The 19,499-nt window shown below is 38.5% G+C and overlaps 1 protein-coding gene across 1 annotated transcript in view; it reads right to left on the reverse strand.

Moving 5' to 3' along the window:
* Positions 1 to 19,499, reverse strand: part of CPB2 (carboxypeptidase B2) — a 52,878-nt gene that overhangs the window by 5,302 nt on the left and 28,077 nt on the right. The window contains exons 7-9 of the mRNA XM_026493296.4: positions 12,350 to 12,460; positions 9,046 to 9,139; positions 3,856 to 4,058 (exon numbers count right to left, since the gene is read on the reverse strand). Of these exons, the coding sequence (XP_026349081.1) occupies positions 3,856 to 4,058; positions 9,046 to 9,139; positions 12,350 to 12,460 (408 nt within the window). The remainder of the gene's footprint in view (positions 1 to 3,855; positions 4,059 to 9,045; positions 9,140 to 12,349; positions 12,461 to 19,499) is intronic.

The following is a 19,499-nucleotide window of genomic DNA, read 5'->3' on the forward strand; positions in this document are numbered from 1 at the left end:
ATCATATGTTAATTGAATCAAACTGTGTATAGGAAGAAATAGAAAGTAGAATGGTGGTTGCCAGGTGCTTGGGATGTGAATGAGATGGAAAGATGTTCGTCATGAGATATAAATTTCCAGTTATAAGATAAATAAGTTTCAGGGACCTAACACACAGCATAGAGACTATAGTTAACACCACTATTTCATATACTTGAAAGTTGCTGAGTGAATAGATTTTAAATGTTCTCACCACAAAAGAAAAAGTTGTAATTATGTAAGGTGATGGATGTGTTAACGAACCTTATTGTGGTGATCATTTCACAATGTGTAAGTGTACCAATTCATCACATTGTACACCTCAAACTTATACAATGTTACACATCAATTACAGACCAGTAGAGCTAGAAAAAAAAACGTACATGTGGAAAATCCACACAGTAAGAAGAATAAATAAACTTTAAAAATTATTTTTTGCTTTATGGAAATCACATTTGGGTGGCTTTAAACATAGACTCTTCTAATACATTGAAAATTTTATTTAACTTGAAGGAAAAATAATTCACACATGCTTTTTGGTCTTCAGGAATTCACTTATTATATAAAATGAAGTACAACTGTATCTCAAAGGCCAACAGCCTGGGATTACCCTATTCCTACACAAAATTATCATCAAACTTTATTTTTTTAGAGAATTAAATTAATTAATTAATTTGGAGGGGGAGGAGCAGAGGGAGAGGGAGAATATTGGAACAGCCTCAGCACTGAGTGCAGAGCCTGACAACAGGCTCAATATGACAACCTGAGATCATGACCTGAGCCAAAATCAAGAGTTGGACACTTAACCAACTGAGTCACCCAGGCGCTCCAAAATTATCACCAAACTTCAAATGCAACTTCTCTAAATACTATATATACCTATGAATCATTTCCTTCTCACAGACTATTGTCTTCTTGTGTAAAATGTCTAATAACTCCTAAAGACTCATCAAGTAAAAAGGATCATGTGCCCAGTATGGGATAGGCTAATAAATAAATCCCTTATTCTACTACATTTGGTTCTAGCTTATCATCTTTTATGAGGTTGATGCTAGTACTCATTGACACTCTCTTAAAGAACCCAGAGGAATATCAGTGCATATTACATTGTAGCATTGCTTCGTTCAAAAAAGTTTTAGTGGAACCCCACTGTCTACAGAATGAAATACAAATTCATTCTGACATTCAAACAAGCTGACCACATCTACTTTCTGATGGTGTCACCCTCCAGTTTCACACCCACACACACTTGAACACACCCCCCACACCTAAACACACTTCCTGTGGGGAACATATTTCCTCCGCTTTCAATGTCCTCCCTTACCTGTCTGCCTCTAGATTTCCTATTTTTCCATTTCTGGCTGAAAATGTATCTGTTCTTTGTTGTCAATAGCCTTTTATTATTATTTTTTTTTCTTTACAGTATGTCACCCCTTAATAGATGATAAATTCCTGAAGAGCAAGGACTTTATCCCCTAGCTTTCCTAGCATTTCCTTCTGAATCGAGTTAACAAGGCCACCCCCTGCTATCCTAGTCAGAAGATCTACCATCTGCACCACTGATTTAGTAGTACTGCACTTAGAATATAGCTATTTGTAACATTTGCTGATGGCTGAGCTCCCTAACCATATCATGTTCTCTTAAAGGGCAGGGTCCCACCTAATGTTTCTTTTAATGTCCCCCAAACATAATATTTTACACAAAATAACTCTTAACAATTGCTTGTGATAACAGTAATCCAAAAATAAGGGAAATCAGGCTCATTCTATTTCCAAATCAGGATAAATAGCCTTTCATTTCTTCAAGGATAACACCAATAAAGGAGGTTTCCTTTAAAGTTTTCCTTTGAGAAGAAGAAAGAAAGCAAGTATCAAGTATGTTTATGTTCTAAATGAGCTGTTTTCAGAAAATGCAAATAATCTTCTATTTGTCATCAGTAACTGCTAGCCCCTAACGTGGCTATAGTTTATTCCTGTAAGAGAACCAGGACATACACATTAATACCAAAACAACGAAACAAAAACAAAAACAAAACAAAACCCAAATCCACAAATAATCTACCTAAAACATAGGCAGAGAACCTGAATAGACATTTTTCCAAAGAAGGCATGCAGACAGCGAACAGACACATGAAAAGATGCTCAACATAACCAAACATCAGGGAAATGCATGTCAAAACCACAACGAGATATCACCTTATACCTGTCAGAATGGCTAGTATCAAAAATACAAGAAATAACGGTTGTTGGCGTGGATGTGGACAAAACAAAACTCTTGTGGACTGTTTGGTAGGAATGTAAATTGGTGTGACCACTATGGAAAATAGTACGGGGGCTCCTCAAAAAACTGAAACTAAAAATATCATGTGATCCAGTAATTCCACTACTGGGTATTTACCCAAAGCAAATGAAAACACTCATTTGAAAAGATATGTGACCCCTCTGTTTACTGCAGCATTATTTACAATAGCCAAGTTATGGAAACAACTCAGGTATCTGTTGATAGATGAATGGATAAAGAAGATGTGGGGTGTATATATATGTAATAAAATATTATTCAGCCACAAAATAGAATGAGATCTTGCATTTTCAACAACATGGGTGGACCTAGAGGGTATTATGCTAAGTGAAATAAGTTAGAGAAAGACAAATACCATATGATTACACTTATATGTGGAATCTAAAAAACAAAGCAAATGAACAAACAAACAAAAATACAGAAACAGAATCATAAATACAGAGAGGAAACTGGTGGATGCTGGGGGTGGGGGGTTGGGAGGATGGATGAAATATGTGAAGGGAATTAAGAGGTACAAACTTCCAGTTATAAAATAAATAAGTCATGGAATAAAAAGTGCATCATAGGGAATATAGTCATAATATTGTAATTGTTATATGGTGACAGATGGTAACTACACTTACTGTGGTGAGCATGATGTATAGAATTGTGGAATTATTATGTTGTACATCTGAAACTCATATAACATTGTATGTCAACTATACTTCAATAACAAAAACAAATAAGTAAAAGTTAAAATAAAAGAAGAAAGAAAAGAAAAAAAAAAAGAGAACCAGAACAAATGGAATCGGTAAGAAACAAACCACTACACAGAGATCAGACCTTGAGCAAGAGTCAGACTGTCACCATAACACTTCCCATGTCCGGAAAGCAACTGGGGTAAGAAGTTGGCCAATCCTAGCTACAATCCATCAAGAACTCTTGCATTCTTTGTCATCAACCCAAACATAGAACATCTGGGACCAAAAAGTAGTGAGGGGTTAGCAGATTATATGAGTCCTCTTTGAACTTCCTGTGTCTTCTACTACATTCCAAAAAGGGGTGAGGGGGACTCTTGCTCCAATGTTGACATTAAGGTGCTTTTAATAGGACTGAACCCCTGGGGGTTAGGAAGTCAGTGTGTACACAATTCCCGATGCGTGCCAGGACTTGATCTATGCCAGGCTGTTGTAGAAAGCTAGTTATCACAAAGCAGACCCACAATTCCAGAGACTCTTGTACTTGCTTTTATAGTTTTATATGTAGATCAGCTCCATGTGGAACAGTTCAACCCTGACCTTCAAGCAATGTTTCTGACATTTTCGTAGGGACCCATCTGCTGGACTAAAGTTCACATCCACAGGGTAGGACCTATTCTTTACATACCCTCAGGGAACCCTGACCCAGAGTGACTCTCAGAAGAGTGAGACAAAAATACAAAGCATCTTTCCATCTGTCTGCCAAAGGAGAAATTTTTTCCCCATAGTTTTTGATTCTTGAGCTAGGTATTATTTTATTTCTGAAATGCCAATCGAAAAAAATAATTCAGTAGCACTTACCAGTTCCTCATGGTCTTTGCTTTTGCTTCGATTATAGGAATATGGAAACACTATATGCTGGGAGTATGAATGCATACTGATGTAAGCCTTAATGTGGTTGATGTTTTTTCTCAAGAAATTAGCCATCGCCTGCACTTCTGGTTCTGATTCAGGGTAAAGGCCACAGTAGGTTTCCGAGCATGAGAAACTCGATGCACCTTCCCCTGAAGTGAAATTGATAGAGTGGGATTAAAGGGGTTATATATGCTATTGCAATTTGTGATTTCCCTGACAGTGCCTTCTCCGAATGTCTATGGTGCAACATTTTTAGAGAAATGGATTAGCTAGAACTCTGCAAAGCACATATTTCTATTTCTTTTGAAGTAAATATTTATATGCCCTCATAGCAAACACCCCAACAGCTGCTGCCTGGAGGCAGCCATCTTGCACCCTTTGTGAAAGTGGTTAAGGAAATCTCAGAGAGGCCAGCCAGCCCTGCCTCCAAACTTGTGGCTATGTGAGAGAAAGAAAACCCATTTTTTTTTTTTTAGAAATTCCATTTTCTTTAATCCTTTGTGAGTTTGGTTTTTCTGGTGTTTGTAGTTTAAAAGTTACTAATCAATATAGCCTATAAAAGAAAAGTCTCATTTGGGAATTCAGAATATGGAAGTCAGTCTTCAGTGCTACTTCTAACTTACTAAATAAAGAAATCTGGTAAATAAAATAAGATGGTGATATTGGAGGCCAGCATAATATTTATTTATCCTTTTGAGAGATTGTAGTATACATCACTTCTGATGGTAGCCTGGCTCCCAACACTTCACCTTTCTTCCTTAATACACAAGGGTAGAGCCCCAGGCAGCCATCTCTGACCCCAAACATTATTCCCTGCTGGGAACAGTTGATTCATCCTGAACTGGGTCCTTAACTTAAGTTCTGTCAATCTGACTCCCTCCACTGATAACTTGAAATTGAGATGAAGAGTCTGGTGTCAGTCTACCGCTCTCTAGAACAAAGAAAACGACACCAATAACATCACCAGCTGACACGAACTCTAGGATTTACACGCAGTATCTCATTTAATCCTCATGCAACCCTATGAATGAAATACTGCTATTTCAGGAAATGGAAAGTGAACATTCTTGGCAGTAATGGTCCTTTACAACAAGAGGCTAAGAGGCATAGGCATATTGTTAGTCATCTAATCACTTGATTCTAATCTTGGCACTGCCATTTAATTGCTGTATGGCCTTAGGTAAAATGTTGTAAACCTACCTATACCTTGATTTTTTAATCATGGGAAAATTATATATTTAATGAGGATTCAATGAGCTAATGAATATGAAGTGCTTTGCATGGTGCCTTGTCTATACTAAGTGTTCAGTGACTACTGTTTCTCCTTTTTGTCATCATCATCGTCATCATACGGATTGGAATAAAAAAAAATCCAGTGTGCTTCACAGTGATGAATGGGGAGAGAAAGGACTCACAGAGCCCACTGCAGTGCTGAGGCCCAGCTCCAGACTGTATCTGAGGCTCGGCTGCACCCTTGTCCTCGGGTTCCATGGGCTACTCTGTTAGCCTTCCAGGGCCTGCCTGCCTCACTTAAGCTTGCTCTGCTTTCTTCCTTTTATTTGCAATAGAAACAGCCTAATGTTTATGAAACATTCTTTTCCCTACAAGAAAATGTTGTGCTAAACATCCAAGGCCTCTCCAAGTATTTCATTTGTATTAACTTTTAACCAATAATGTGATCAAATGAGCCATTTTGATAGTTTCATCCCCTTTGATTACTCCTGCCCTTTTCCCCCGATATATAGCTCCTGAGAACAGAGACTATACGTTAGGAGTAGAGACAGGAGAGGACATGAAAGAGATGAGGGAGGAGGTGGTATCCTAACATGAATCCTCAGACCAGAGCTCTTCCATAGAAACATGCAACATGTCACAAGTTGAAGTTTTCAATCATTTTTTTAAAGAAACAGGTGAACCTATTTTAATAATACACTTTATTTAACCCAATATGTACAAAGTACTACCATTTCAAATGTAATCAATATAAAAATTATTCATGACCTATTTTATGTTACTTTTCTCATGCCAAGTCTTTGAAATCTGGTGTGTATTTTACACTCACTGCGCATCTCAACTCAGACAAGCCACATTTCAATGCTCAACGACCACTAGTGACTACTGCAGTAGACAAAGACAGTGCAGCCTCAGATTGTCATTCTGTAACTGCCATTCTGGAGATTTCAAGTATTTTGGTAGGAAGACTCGCGGAGAGTCAGAAAACTCGAGTCTGAGATCTGCTTTGCCATGAAACAGGCACGTTTGGCTGGGCAAGCTACTTCATCTCTCTTCGCTGAAGGTGCTTCTTTTGTACCAAGAAACACTTAGTCTACTGGGTCCCTTCAAGCTCAAGCATTCTCTGATCTATAGGCCTAGTATAGCAAAATTCATAAAAGCTGAAAGTAGAGTAGAAAATACTAGGGGCTGCAGCGGGGTGGGGGTGGGAATGAGAAGACATTGCTTAACGGTCACAGAATTTCTGTTTGGGATGATGAGTTTTGGAAATGGATATTAGTGATGGCTTTCCAGACTGTGAATGTGCTTAATGACTCAATGCACTGAAGTGTACACTTAAAAATGGCAAATTTTATGTTATATATATTTTAGCACCATAAAAAATGATGAAAAGACACTACAGTCTCTTAGGAAAAGAAATAAAGGATTTTCCACTGTACACTGGTTTTAAAAACTTTGTAGTTTACCTAAACAGTTTAGAAAATAAGTGCATCTATCTTAGGAAGTTTGAGATCAGAGGTCCTCATAACATGCTCCCTGTTATAGACTGAATTCTATCTCCCCAAAATTCATATGTTGAAGCCCTAATGCACAATGTACTATGTTTGGAGAGAGGGCCTTTAAGGAGGTCATTAAGGTTTAAGGAAGTCATAAAGGTGGGACCCTGATCTAATATGGGGGGTGTCCTTTTAAGAAGATAGAGAGAGAGAGAGAACAGGTATGTGCACACAGAGAAAAGGCTATGTGTGGACACAGTGAGAAGGTGGCCATCAGCCAAGGGCAGAGGCCTCAGGACAAACCCACCCTACTGACACCTTCATCTTGAGCTTCCAACCTTCAGATCTGCAAGAAATAAACTTCCCTTATTGAAGCCACTCAGCCTGTGGCATTTTGTTATGGCAGCCTGAGCAACTTCACCCCATTCCCATTTTCAACACACACACACATAGACACACACACACACACAATTTTAATACAAAGGAAGGGGAAAATGAACATGAAATTAAACAGCCTTGATATGCCAATTCCTGTTAATAAGTAAGGTGTTCTTTTAGATTCTTAAAAAAGTGTCATAAAGGCATGTTCTAGTTACAGGGACAAGGAGGAGATAAGATTTAATTCTTTTGCACTGGCTTGCTCACATTGTACTAAAGAGATACTGGGGCACTGGACAAAAAAAAAAGTTCTTCCAATTTTTTGTTTTATTTGGCACTCTCTTTTGTCTATACATTTGCTGCTTCTGTTTCTGTTTCTAACTCTTGTGATCTGTAATAGATAGTGCCATACCTCAGAGGGCCTACCATATGTCCTGATGGCAATAACAGAATATATTTGATGTCTTGGCTATTCAAATTGGGTAATACAGACTTCACCATAAAAAATATTAAGTAAAACAGCACCAAAAGAGCATGAAGATAAAATAAGAAGTTACATATGAGAATTTATAATACAGGGGTGATTCTCATAGAAGAATGGCAGGAACTTTGGAGTCAGTCAGTCTGGCTTTATATCCCAGCTCTTCCACTTCCTAGGTCCGTGCTCTTAAGCATGGGATTAACCTTTAAGTCTGGGAATCTCCATTCAGAATACATAGATCATGAAACCTAGGTGGAGACCTATGTAAACAGTTCAGCACTTAGTAACCATCAACTCTGTTCAGACCTACTTTATATTTGCTGCTGCTTCTCTGACTCCCTGCCCAGTCACCACTGCTGCAGAGTCTCTGGGCCTCAGTGGGCACTTTTATTGGACAATCTTAAGAATGGCTCTCACCAAGAAACCACTAACTGATTCCCTTAATCACAAAAGGAGTGAGCCTGAGGCAGGATTAACTGCTCCTTCCTCTGCTTGCTTATTACATCTGCAGCTCTCTTAGAACAACTAATTCATTCCTATACGCATTTAAATAAGTTCTGGGAACGCTGCGTGTGCCAGGCATTGCTCTAGGTAATGGATAATGGTCCCTTCCCTCACGGAGTTTCTAACCTAGAGGAGGAAAGAATCAAGGAAATAAGGTAAGGACTCTGTTGTGAAGTTTTCATGTGGACTCTGAGATAATGATGAAATGTTCAAAATCACAAAACTTCCCTTCTTTTTTAAAAAGGGAATATGTACAATCATGTACATAGCATTGTGTAGGGCAAAGGAGTGGTCAGAAGTGGGTTTTTGTGTAATCGCTTTCAATCACAGAGCTACGTGTACCAATTCCAAAAACAAAGATGATTCAAGATCATAATTAGGTTTAGTTTTGTTTTATAGCTGTTTCTGTAAATGTAGTAACTATGAAATGCAATGGAGGGAATGCGAACCATCACCTACCTCTACGAGAGCAGATGATATTCTTGAATGCCAAAATCAATATTCACTGAGTACTTTAACTCATTCAAATCAATGAGTGATAAGCTCCCACTATGCTAGACGTAAGTTTATGACATTCATAAAAGAAAAAGAATCGTGGTAAGTAAATAGTGAAAACCAAAGAAAATGGTTTTGAATGTTGTCGAAGTGAACTTTTTCCTATGGAATTAAAAAGGAGAGGTACCCACCCCCAATCCTACTTTGATACCCTAATGATGAATGTTATTTGTTCTCTGAGGTAGGATTTTTAACAGTCACTTCCTCATTATTCTAGAGAAGTGGAATTTTAGAATTTTGAAACTAGAAGGGGCCTTAAGGAACTGGCTCAATTTCCTTTTTTTTTAAAAAAAAAAGATGAAATGGCAGGGCAGAGAGGTTAAGGTGAGCTGTGTGTATGCAGAGTGTCGCATTTAACTAAAAAGTTCATTAAGTTATTTACTGATTCAAATAGGCCTCCCCTCTAATTACTTTGAATTATGAGCCTTTCTTTATGAATATCCCTTTTTAAATGAATAAACATTGCTGGAAATGAAGCAAATAACCTACCACACCAATGTTTGGAAGCAAAGTTCCTGTTCAGGTCTGTTCCGATGCAGTGATTATTTTCATGAAAGGACCGGTTCTTCCTCCACATTCGATTCTAAAGAAACAAAATACTGATAACCGGGATGGCCATGTTCCTAGTTCAAGCAGAGACACTACTTCTAGAGCCTAAGTGGTCAAGGTTGTGTGTCTCTCCTGCAAACCCATCACTACACCTGTCACGATCTTCCCAGCATTCTTTTCTCACAGCCCTTGTTTCTATCCAGGTCTCAATTACATTCGCTCAAAACTATTTCAGTCTGAACCAGAGGGAATGGTAATATTTGATCAGCTTTGATCTATACCAACAGAAATTTCATTTGGTTTTGCCAGGCTGTTTATTGGTTTTCTTTAATCTTGTTTGCTCTAATTTTAATTCCTTCTGAGAAAAGTAAAATAACTTTGTGTTTCAACTAAAATTAAAACTATGAGTCATAAGTTTCAATGCTCTCTTTAGATTGAATTCAACTCTCTCATTTAAAATCTTCAGGAATTTCCTGCCTTATTAATTTTTGCCATTCTGACTGGTGTGAGGTGGTATCTCAGTGTGGTTTTGCTTTGAATTTCCCTAATGGCTAATGATGTTGAACATTTTTTCATGTGTCTGTTAGCCATTTGTATGTCTTCTTTGCATCGACATGGATGGTACTGGAGGGGATTATGTTAAGTGAAATAAGTCAAGCCGAGAAAGACAATTATCGTGTGTTTTCACCTATATGTGGATCATAAGGAATAGCATGGAGGTCATTAGGAGAAGGAAGGGAAGAATGAAGGAGGGGAAATCAGAGTGGGAGATGAACCATGAGAGACTGTGGACTCTGGGAAACAAACTGAGGGTTTTAGAGGGGAGGTGGGGGGGATGGTTTAGCCTGGTGATGGGTATTAAGGAGGGCACGTGTTGCAAGGAGCACTGGGTGTTGTGCGCCAATGATGAAACATGGAGCACTACATTGGGAACTAATGAAGTACTGTATGGTGATTTTCATAACATAATAATAAGTTTTTAACAGGTAGAGCTGTGAAGACACCTATAGCCTGATGGTTCCTTTGATCGCACTGATTCAATCCTCATTTGTAAACATAAAGCAAATTCCCCCAGTGGATTCTTGGGGAAAACTGGGAAATTTGATCATGTAAACAGTTGCACAGACTTTGTTTAAATCCTGGGGTTGGGATGAAGTGGTACCTTTTCCCCTGCTCTCACCAACCCTTCTGGAAAGTTTCCCAGGCTGCTTCCAACCCCTGGCCTGCGGTTTAGTAGCAAGAATTGCCCTGGAGAAATTAGGTTCTCAAACTGCAAGAACTAACTGACAGTGTTAAGATACAAAGGACAGTGGGGGAGTAGCACTATATAAAGGGTGGCTGAATTCTACCGGGATTCAGTGAAAGAATAAATTATTGTAATATCAATCTGTGAATATCATTATTTATGTATTTATTTATTTATTTGAGAGAGAGTGGAGAGAGGGAGAGCCAGAGGGAGAGAGAGAGAATCTCAAGTAGATTCCCCACTGAGCATGGAGCTGGAAGTGGGGCTTGATCTCATGACCCTGAGATCATGACCTGAGCCAAAATCAAGAGTCAGACACTTAATTACTTAGCCACCCAGGTGCCCCAATATGATCATTCACTGAACACGAATTTGTGTTATGTACTATGCTAGGGATTTCTCACTTATTTAGGTCCGGATTTGCTCACTCTTCCCTACAAACTTATATTCACAGTATTCCTTTCACTTGGGATGATTTTTTTCAGCCAACCCCCTTCACCATTCCCATTTCTTCTGCAAAAATTACCTCCTCCATAAAACAATTTCTGTTTAATCCTATATGTTTCCAATCACTCTGATTACTCTCATTCTCCTTTGTGTTTACACATGCTGCTGAAGGAGGCTTTTCTGAACTTATATATGCTCAATTACGTTTTATGTGCTCCTCGTTACATTAGAAAGGACTGCACTTACATTGCTTGAGTTATTTTCCTGAATCATGATGTTGATGGGATAGAAATAGTATTGATAATGGTTTCCAGTATAGATGAGATTGACCAGGAAACTTACTCATACTTAGATGCTCATCACTAAATTAAAGGGTTCTAAGGCTTAAATTCACATATCAGTTAGAATGCAATTCTACCAGAATGCAAGTGCAGTTAGGATGCTTTTCTAAATCTTGCAATTTATGATTTTATAAATCAAAATGCTATTCAAAGGATTCCTAGTAAGAATGGATGGATCTAGGCATTGTGTGTTGATGGCAGCTAACATCACAAAAGGAAACACAACCAGACATTATGCAGAGCAAAGAATCACAATGAAGTAGTCCTGCCAAAAAAGTCAAACCTGAATCTGGTTTATCCTCTTCAAACTGAATTTCAGTTTTAGAAAATGCAGAGGATAGAGGAATGTGAAATTGCAACGTGGCAATGCAATTAGCAAATCCAGACAATGGGAAAACTTTTCTTCAACGAATAAATTGCAAAGAAAAAATTGAGAGAGAGAGAAAGAGAGAGATGGCAGGAGAATCTATGAATTAAAATAGAATTAAAACACATCTAAACCAATCACAATATATTGGCTTTAATTGGATCCTGAATCAAAGAAAAAAATTTTTTAAGTTATGAAACAATTGCAAATTTAAATATAAATTTTATGATATTAAGTATTGTTAATTTTTAGGTACAATTGTACCATTTTTTTAAAGCTCTCTTTCAGAGATGCATTCTGAAATATTTATTGATGAAATGATAATGGTGTCTGAGGTTTGCTTCAAAATTATACAATGAGATAGAATTGGTTTGGAAATATATATGAGAAAGCATTGGCCATGAGTTGATTATTTTATTTTTTTAAAGATTTATTTATTTATTTTTGAAAGATAGAGAGAAAGAGAGAGACTACGCAGGGGGAGGAGCAGAGGGAGAGTCTTAAGCAGACTCCACAATGAATGCAGAGCCTGATGCAGGGCTCAATCTCATGATCCTGAGATCAGAACCTGTGCCAAAACCAAGAGTCAGCCCCTTAACCAACTACACCACCCAGGCACCCCTGGCCATGAACTGATTATTGATGAAGTTGTGTGATATGTACAAAGGAGTCTACTGTGCAATGATTTCCATTCACATGTTTCAACTTTTCCATAATAAGAATTTAAATACATATATTTTTTAAACAACCATTGTGCCACTATACAAGATTCTATGAATAATTCAGCCTGCGCATCCTGTATCCCCAAATAGGGTACATTTTGTTTTCTTTGCCTTTACCTACCTTTTTCCACGTGAAGTCATAACCATCCACATTAACTACTGGCATCACATAGAAATCCACATGCCTCAGAAGTTCAGTGTATGACGTTTCTTCCCCACGTGGTTTAGTTACCTACAAATTAAACCAAAAATGTTTGTAATAGCTCTTTTAAGTCCTTCTAAACTTAGTCTGTTTCTTTTACGTGTGTGTGTGTGTGTGTGTGTGTGTGTGTGTGTGTGTGTTAAGAAGTCATTTGGAACATTTAGATTTGTGGATTTAACGTTCAGGAAGAGTATTAATTCCTTGAAAAGTCTGAACTTAGGGCGCTGTCCTGCCAAATGGAGGCAAATGCCTTGGACATGGAACAAATGGTCTTCTTATTTAATGAAGGCAGAAAATAGAACCATATATTTTCTAAAATTTTCTTCAAGAAACAAAAGAATTCTTTATGAAAGCAATACAGCTCACTTCAGAGATTTAAAGAAACAAAACCTAGATACAATTTCACTCTTTTTTCAATAATCCATATCAATCATAGTTTAAACTAACCTTGTCTTATGCCCAGATATGACTAAGTAGTTTCTACATTGTCCCTATAACCTGGGGAGCTAAATTTTTAATTTTAATTCTTTCAATAAATCTATGAAACATGCATTCCAACCCTCACTCACTCCTTCTGTTTGGAGACCTGCTTTTTGGATAAGAAATTCCAGAGCTAATGTGGATCATCTATCAGAGCCCAACAAGAATTTCTTGTGGAGGGGCGCCTGGGTGGCTCAGTCGTTAAGCGTCTGCCTTTGGCTCAGGGCATGATCCTGGCATTCTGGGATCAAGCCCCACGTCGGCTCTTCTGCTGGGAGCCTGCTTCTTCCTCTCCCACTTCCCCTGCTTGTGTTCCCTCTCACTGCCTGTCTCTCTCTCTCTGTTGAATAAATAAAAATCTTAAAAAAAAAAAAAAAGAATTTCTTGTGGAGCCCAAGGCAAGGCTTGAACTCACAACCTTGAGATCAAGACCTGAGTTAATATCAAGAGTCATTTAACCGACTGAGTCACCCAGCTGCCCTTTTTTCCTTTAACAGCTTTATTAAGATACAATTCACATAAAAAAGAAATTCACCATTTTAAAGTGTGCAACTCAGTAATTTTTTTTTAGTATTTTCACAGAGTTGTACAACTATCACCACTATCTGACTTCAAAACATCTTCATCAGCACCCCCTCAAATCCTTACCCATTGAGTTATTCCTCTTTCACCCATCCCCACACTCACCCCTGACAATCACTAATCATCTTTCTGTCTCTGTGAATTTACCCATTCTAGATATTTCATATAAATGGAATCATAAAATATGTGGCCTTTTATCTCTGGCTTCTATCACGAGCATATTGTTTGCAAGATTCATCCATTTTGTAGCATGAGTCAGTACTTCATTCCTTTTCATTGCTGAATGATATTCAATTATAAGGATATACCACGCTATTCTGTCTACTCATACATTGATGGGCATACTTTTTGGCTATTATAAATAATGATGCCATCAACATTTGTAAACAGATGTGTTTACTTTTCTTGGGTGTATACCTAGTAGTGGAATTGCTGAGTCATATGGTAATCCTATGCTTAAGCTTTCAAGAAGTTGTCAAACTGCAAAATCATGGCTGAATTATTTTACAATCCCAACAGCGATGGATAAGGGTTCCAATTTTTCCATATCCTTACTAACACTTATTATTATCCTTTTGAAATGTTAGCCATCCTTGTGGGTCTGAAGTGGTATCTCGTTGTGGTTTTAATTTGCATTTCCCTAATGACTGATGATATTGAACATCTTTTCATGTGCTTATTGCCCATTTGTATATCTTCTCTGGAGAGTTGTCTTTTCAGATATTTTGCCCAATTTAAAATTGGATTATTTGTCATTTTATTGTTTATTTGTAAAAGTTCTTTCTATATTTTGGATAAAAGTCTCTTATCATATAAATTTCCCCCATTCTGTGGGTTGTCTTTTCACTTTATTTTGAAAAGCACTAAGGTTTTTAATTTTGGTAAAGGTCTATTCATCTCTTTTTTCTTTTGTTGCTTTTGCTTTTGGTGTCATATCTAACAAATAATTACCTAATCTAAAGTCACAAAGATTTACTACTTCTAAGTTTTCTTCTGAAAATTTTATAATTTTGGTTTTTAAATGTAGGCCTCTGACCCACTTTGAGTTAATATTTGTGGCATGAGGTAGGGGTCCAAGTTCATTCTTTTGCATGTGGCTATCCAGTTGTTCCAGCATAGGATGTCTTTCTTGGTACTTCACAAAGACACCATCTGGACTAGTGGTGAGCTTGTTTGGGTGCATTTAAAGAAGATGAGGGTCCAGAATAAGAGGGAATTGGTGATCTGAAGAGAAAAAGTGGATGAAACCAGGACCTCAGTGGAGAAGTTTAGAAAAAAGAAAGACAGAGGGAAATTGTGCATTAGGGGGACTTCTCAATGCCTATCTATAAGAAGAGATGTGGACCCAAATGAGAGGGTGACCTGAATGGATGAGCTAGGTAATTTTATAGCATCCTCAGGACTTTGGGTATTTTCCTGTTTGGCTAAGGGTAAGATTGGGTACTTGGTAATTGGGCAAACTTGTGTTCTTTTCCAAGTATTGTGCAGATTAAGGCAGAATTACATAGATAAAGAGAAATAAAAGAAATGTTCTCAATTAACTTTGTGAATAATGTTATTACTCAGTAAGACATTTTCAGATTTGATATTTATCCAGCCATTTAAACTTCAAAAGCATATAATATAGATATATAATCATATCATTGAGGTAATACAATGTCTAAAATTTTATAAGCCTTATAATTCTGACTTGGTATATCACCTGTGTTTTAAAGACATGATTTTTTTAAAAATAACATTTTCAACCAAACTTGAACATGCTTATGAATCTAATAATTCTTTACCCATTAATTTGTGATTTGTGTAGCATGGGGTTCTCCAAACCTGTGTTATCCAATGAGTTTTCATGGTATTTTATAAATGTTTACAGTCATGGTTTTATATCACTCTTAATGAGGTAGATGGCTGAAGAAATTATGCCTGACACACAAATGACAACAAGTAAATATTTGTTGAAGGAATGATTTACCAACAAGTAACATAGTTGAAATCACTGTCCTAGTAATAAAAATGAGAGAAGAAAGATGAGACTAGAGAGAGGACTGTACAAGAGTGAGAGATTAGGGGATGGGAGATAAAGGCTTGTCTGACTCCTAGCAGCTTGACCTGTGGCAGATGATTACTCACCAGTCTTTTTCTGGGGTATGCCAAAGGTTTGTCTTTATCATGGCCCTAAACAACAACAACAACAACAACAACAACAACAACAACAACAATGCCTACCAACAAATTAACCAGTAGCCATTTGATGAATAAATTAGTACAAAAAAGCATATAAGATGCTATGAATGGAAGATTTCAAATAAACCATTACCCTCATTACCACTAGAAATACAGCAAAGAGCTGGAAGTCCCAGGTTTTCTACAATGACAATAAAACATTTAGCACAATGGCAGGTACTTTCTGGACCCCAGAGTTGTATTTGAGCCTAAAGTTGAAGCATTAATTTAAATCTTAAATATAACAAGAGGATGTTGAATGCTGGTTCTATGGACCAAATAATATACTGAATTATGGGTCACAATAACAAAAACAGACTTTAGAGATGATCTTTGTCCCTAACAAGCTGATGAAAGTGTTAAGTTAGAAAGGAAAGAGCAACAATTCAATGTTACAAGTATGATAATAAAACCAGGATGTACAAGGTGGCTCAGAAGAAGGACAGTTAATTCTGTGGGGTGTTTAGGGTTAGAACTCCTGAAGAGCACATCAAGGGGACAAGACATTCAGGATACGGGTGAATGGGCAATGAACAGGTGTGAGGAATGGCAGAGGTAGAAGGAGAGGAAATTAAGTGGTCAGACTGTTAAGTGACTCCTCCTATTGTTCCTGGTTACTGTCCTTGGTTATTTTGAGATCAAGAGGATGGCCATGGGGGAAATTTACTAAAATAGAGTTGAGGTTAGGTTTGGTGATGTAGAGTTCAAGTTGCTGAGATGATTCCTCAGATGGACCTCACATATGGACTTTGAATTCACTCAGAATAAGGGCAAGAATTGGAGAGGAATAAAGAACCATGAGCCAGGTTCCAGGGAATTATCTGGAGGCCATTAGATGGCAGTAAAAAGAAAAGACAAGGTTGGTTCATCTCAGCTCCTTCCACGATTTAGCTATTGTGGACAATGCTGCTATGAACATTGGGGCGCATATGGCCCTTCTCTTCACTACGTCTGTATCTTTGGGGTAAATACCCAGTAGTGCAATTCCTGGATCATAAGGTAGCTCAATTTTTAACTTTTTAAGGGACATCCACACTGTTTTCCAAAGTAGCTGTACCAACTTGCATTCCCACCAACAGCGTAAGAGGGTTCCCCTTTCTCCACATCCTCTCCAACATTTGTTGTTTCCTGCCTTGTCCATTCAACGGATGACTGGATTAAGAAGATGTGGTCCATATATACAATGGAATATTACTCAGCCATCAGAAAGAATGATTACACAACATTTGCAGCAACATGGACGGGACTGGAGGAGATTATGCTAAGTGAAATAAGTCAAGCAGAGAAAGACAATTATCATATGGTTTCACTCATTTATGGAACATAAGAAATAGGAAGATCGGTAGGAGAAGGAAGGGAAGAATGAAGGGGGGGTAAACAGAAGGGGGAATGAACTATGAGAGACTGTGGACTCTGGGAAACAAGCTGAGGGCTTCAGAGGGGAGGAGGGTGCAGGATTGGGATAGGCCGGTGATGGGTATTAAGGAGGGCACATATTGCATGGTGCACTGGGTGTTATATGCAAGTAATGAATCATGGAACATTGTCAAGAACTGGGGATGTACTGTATGGTGACTAATATAACAAAATAAATATTATTTAAAAAAAAAAAGGCAAGGTTGATTCAGCCAGATCAGATCAGGACTTTGGAGAAAAAGGCAATAGCAGTACAGGTTTCCCACGCTATCCAAAAGCAGACCATGCCTATGAAACCTTTCTGTACGCCAAAATGGCATAAAATGAAAAGTATCCACCACTTCCCAAATACTTTTACATTAGTACTTGTTTTTGCTAACTGAAAGAAATCTGAAGGACTTTTTTTTGCTTTTATGAAGAAAGCCATTCCCATATGAATGTAGGTCTTTCATAAAAGTGAAATGGCCTCATGCAAACTTTTGGAAAGTAGAGGACACATGTATTAGGAGAGGAGAACATTGGTCCACTCCTCTGATCCTTCAGGATGTGGAGATATGAAAGAACAGCCCCTCTCCTTGACAGAGCTTCTGTGAAGCAGTGTCCTTCACAAGTCACGTGTCAGCTAAGGTAAGGGGCAGCAGAAGGAATTCTGTGGAGGCCCTGAAGTTGCAGGGTGCCAACTTTGTGTGCAGCTACATGAGAGTTCTCCGGGTCAGAGGTTCAGAGGGAGGTTGGCACTGAGAAATGCCAGTTGGCAGACAAAGTACTGAGCAAGTTGTGGTGCCCAACACGTTCCTTGGGCTCCAGTGATGTGTAGACCCCGTGCTGAGTTTGGTCCTGGTGATGCAGTCATGCACAAGCCAGCCTCGGCCCCCGCCTTTGCACTAGTAGAAGGGATCTAAATTTGGCCTCTACAGGATGAATGAGAGGTACAGAAAGAAATGACTGGCCTCAGGGTCCCCAAAGTGTAGAGTAATGGGTTTCCCCTAAGCTGAGACTGCACCATATTGAGTTGGAGAAAAGAGTGAGAGACTGTGGCTAGAAATATGTAGATATGTTGGTCTTTGCCCCACGCCCCCTCTGGTTCCTGGCACAGACCTTGTAATTTCCTAAATGATAATAGCAATAAGGGCATCTTTTGGGCTAGTATTTGGTCTTTGACGTCGGTTCCTGACACTGAACTTTTAAATCCCTTGGAATTTTCTGGGTGATAGCAGTATCTTTTGTTCTATGAGGTGACTCTTTGTGGGATCCTGGAAGGAGGCTAGTCAACAGAAAGACCAAGCCAGGAACTTAGAACTATTAGCCCCAACTCTATTCTCCAGGAAGGGGAGAGGGGTTAGAAATACAGTTAATGATCCATCCAACATGATGAAGCCTCTTTAAAAATCCCAAAGGTATGGGGTTCATGGAGATTCTGGGTTCATGAACGTGTGGAAGTGCTGGGAGAGTGGCTCATCTGGAGAGGGCGGGGAAGCTCCACACCTCTTCCCACATACCTTGCCCCAGACATCTCTTCCACCTAGAGGTTCATCTACATGCTTTATCATATTCTTTTCATAATAAACTGGTAAATAGTAAGTAAACTGTTTCTCTGAGTTCTGTGAGCTGCTCTAGCAAATTAATCAAACCTAAGGAGGAGGTCATGGGAACCTTTGATTTGTAGCTGATCAGTCAGAAGCACAGATAACAGCTGGACTTTCAACTGGCATCTGAAGTGTGAGGGGGGCAGTCTTGTGGGACTGAGCCCTTACCCAGTGGGATCTGACTAACTATCCATGTAGACAGCATCAGAATTGAGTTAAATTGTAGGACACACAGCTGGTATCACTGAATTGAGTCGTGTGGGGGAAAGTCCCCATGTATCTGTTGTCAGAAGTGTTGCGTGTGTGGTCGTATAAGAGGAATGGAGAAACAAAGGAATGGTGTAGGTTTACTTTACAGAGACTTAAAAAACTAAGACTTCAATTCATCTTTGGGTTCTTTTCTTTGTAAATACAAAATCTACCCACACAAAATTTTTAAAGCTAAATCTTTAATTTTTCCTTCTACAGTTGTTTGAATCATTGTGAAAAATGATCTAAATTAGTTTTAGGCAGGCAAGGATGGAGCTTCTTAAATGTCCATTGAAAAGAGGGGCGCCTGGGTGGCACAGCGGTTGAGCATCTGCCTTCAGCTCAGGGCGTGATCCCAGTGTGGGATCAAGCCCCACATCAGGCTCCTCCGCTATGAGCCTGCTTCTTCCTCTCCCACTCCCCCTGCTTGTGTTCCCTCTCTCGCTAGCTGTCTGTATCTCTGTCAAATAAATAAATAAAATCTTTTAAAAAAAAAGAGTTTATCAACTGTGTTGCTTTGGGCTACAAATTTTTCA

The sequence above is a fragment of the Ursus arctos genome, unplaced genomic scaffold, assembly GCF_023065955.2.
Source record: "Ursus arctos isolate Adak ecotype North America unplaced genomic scaffold, UrsArc2.0 scaffold_10, whole genome shotgun sequence".
Classification (NCBI taxonomy): Eukaryota; Metazoa; Chordata; class Mammalia; order Carnivora; family Ursidae; genus Ursus; species Ursus arctos.